Below are 2,390 nucleotides of genomic sequence, written 5' to 3'. Positions count from 1 at the left end.
GTTTTACTTGCAATAACTTTAATTAAATGGTTCAGTTTTCACCTTCTTGGCTCTTCCAGCTTACTTCCAGAATCATACTCACCATAATAATTGTTCTCTCTCTCTCTCTCTCTCTCTCTCTCTCTCTCTCTCTCTCTCTTTAACGTGGTTTATTGCAGAGTTACATTTTGTTGTTGTCAAGGACTTAAAAGTTACCTTCGAAATCTAAGCTAAAGCAACTAGGTTTGAATCTAGTGCTATCTATAGCTAACTGGTAGTAGGAAGTTTACATATTTACATATATATTGATTATAATTAGTTAAGTTTACCCTGTTGTCGACACTAGTGCTACATATAGCTAATGATTATTGTAGCCTCTTCCCGACGCCACCCATCTGTTGACCTCTCGCTTGAAGGCTTGTAGGGAGTCGCTGTGGCCGAAGTCAGTGTTGCGCACCAGCGTGTTCCACAGGCAGCCTTATCGGGGTAGGAAGGAGAGAAGGTGGTGTTCCGTCCTGGAGTAGGGGACGTCCACTTGTTGCTCTCTGAATGGGGCTGCTCTGGTAGTGTGTGTGGCCGGTGGGGGCGGAGGGAGTTGCAGGTTCACTAGGTGGTGGGTATATACTGTAGGATGTGAGCCTTGTGCATCACACACAGACCTACCACGTCCCTGCGCTCCTGGAGGGATTGGAAGGGGGCAGGCTGGTGTGGGGCTGCAATTAGTTACACTTGTCGTTGAGCTCTGGCCTGGGCACGGTCTAGGGTGGCCAGGTAAGAGGGAGGGCATGAAGACCAGGCAAGTGGAGAATAATCCATGACAGAGCGTAATTGTTCCTTGTAAAGCACTTTCACTCCCTTGGCGTCCAGCAGGTGAGATATTCGGCGGACACAGTTCAGTCTCCAGGCTTCATTCTTGGCCACTTTCCTGGCATGGCTGGTGAACGAGAGGCCCGCATCATACTCTACTCCAGGGATGTTGATGGAGTCCTGTAGGGGAAGCTTTCTTCCCTCTAGCTGTACATCCAGTGGGGGCAAGTCAGCTAGGTCCTGCCTGCAGGAAATAAGTATGAGCTGTGTCTTGTCAGGGGCCAGGGTGACTTGCCATTGCTTGCTCCAGGACACAATGTTCTCTAGTGCCTGGTTGATGCGGTAGACTGTGTCTTGCCACTCACTTCTGTCACAGGAAAATAACAGAGTGCAGTCATCCACATATGCTTTAGCCTCTAAGATGAGTTGGAGGATGTCGTTGAAGTATACTTTCCAGAGGAGAGGCCCGAATATACTGCCTAGGGGAACACTAGCCATTATGGGGAATAGTTGGATGTGTGGCAGCTTACAACCATTCTGAGGGTCCTACAATTGAGGTAATCCTGGATGAGGTTCAGGAGGGCACCGCACACACCCAGGCTCCCCAATTTGGCGATGATGCCCTGGTGCCACACCCTGTCAAAGGCTCCAGCTCTGTTTAGAGCCACAACGAAGGAGTCCAATCCTCTGTCGAGAGAATGATTCCAAGCAGCGGACTGAAGGAGGAGGAGGTCTGCAGCTGAATTCCCCTTCCTGAAGCCAAACTGCTTGGTGTTGAGGAGATGGTGGGCATCCAGGAAGCTGGTGAATATGCTGGCCATGAATGACTACTATACCTTTCCAACGATGGAGAGAAGGGATATTGATCTGTAGTTGTTTGGGTCACTTTTGCTATTTTTCTTGTGTACTGCCACCACTCTAGCTCCTTTCCACTGCGTTGGCCGCTTACATGAGGAGAGGCAGTTGTTGAAGATGATGGTGAGGGGTGGGGCCAGCTGTACAGCACATCTCTTGAGGACGTGAGGACTGATGTGGCTCTCTCTCTCTCTCTCAAATGCACTTACCCTCACTTGAAAACAGTTTTTTTTCACCTCTCTCCTTTAGACTCTTCCTCATTTTTATTGTTCGCTTCACGTTTTCACCTTGCATTTTCTTTGTCTATTTTAATTACTCTTATGTAATCCATATTTTAATAACGCCACTTATTTAACATCTCTTATTCTTTTCTCCTCTCCTTAGAGACAACCTGCTTTTTTTGTTACAACTTTTCTTTGTAGTGGTATACGATTATTTAGAGTCGTTTCATTATTTTAGGTTTTCCCCTTCATTATTATTAGTTTATAATCAAATCTGTATTTATCATGTACTGTTGTTTTCATTTCGTAATCCATTTCGACTCATTTTGATGTAATTTTTTGTTTCATTTTTCATTCTCGTACTCGATATTCTACCAAATTCTATTTTCTTTCCATTTCATGCATGACAAACATCCTTTTTCCTCTTCTTTTCTATTTCCTTTTTGCAGGTCGTTCTTCTTCTTCTTCCACTTCTCGTTCGTCGTCTTCTTCTTCTTCTTCGTCTTCTTCCACTTCTTCTTCTTCATA

The 2,390-nt window shown here is 45.5% G+C and overlaps 1 protein-coding gene across 1 annotated transcript; it reads right to left on the bottom strand.

The window, feature by feature from the left end:
• Positions 1-1,283: 1,283 nt before the first annotated feature.
• Positions 1,284-1,607, bottom strand: LOC145416234 (uncharacterized). Its single transcript, XM_080285241.1, has one exon. The coding sequence runs from the start codon at positions 1,605-1,607 to the stop codon at positions 1,284-1,286; it is 324 nt and encodes a 107-aa protein (XP_080141367.1).
• Between the last annotated feature and the right edge of the window lie 783 nt (positions 1,608-2,390).

This window comes from Coenobita brevimanus, chromosome 105, assembly GCF_032717465.1.
Source record: "Coenobita brevimanus isolate Jiangsu-jjx chromosome 105, ASM3271746v2, whole genome shotgun sequence".
In the NCBI taxonomy this organism is placed as follows: domain Eukaryota; kingdom Metazoa; phylum Arthropoda; class Malacostraca; order Decapoda; family Coenobitidae; genus Coenobita; species Coenobita brevimanus.
This window is presented reverse-complemented; position numbering and strand designations above follow the sequence as displayed.

Coding starts and splice junctions, on each gene's coding strand:
- LOC145416234 (XM_080285241.1), bottom strand. CDS start 1,607: ATGGCCAGCATATTCACCAGCTTCCTGGATGCCCACCATCTCCTCAAC.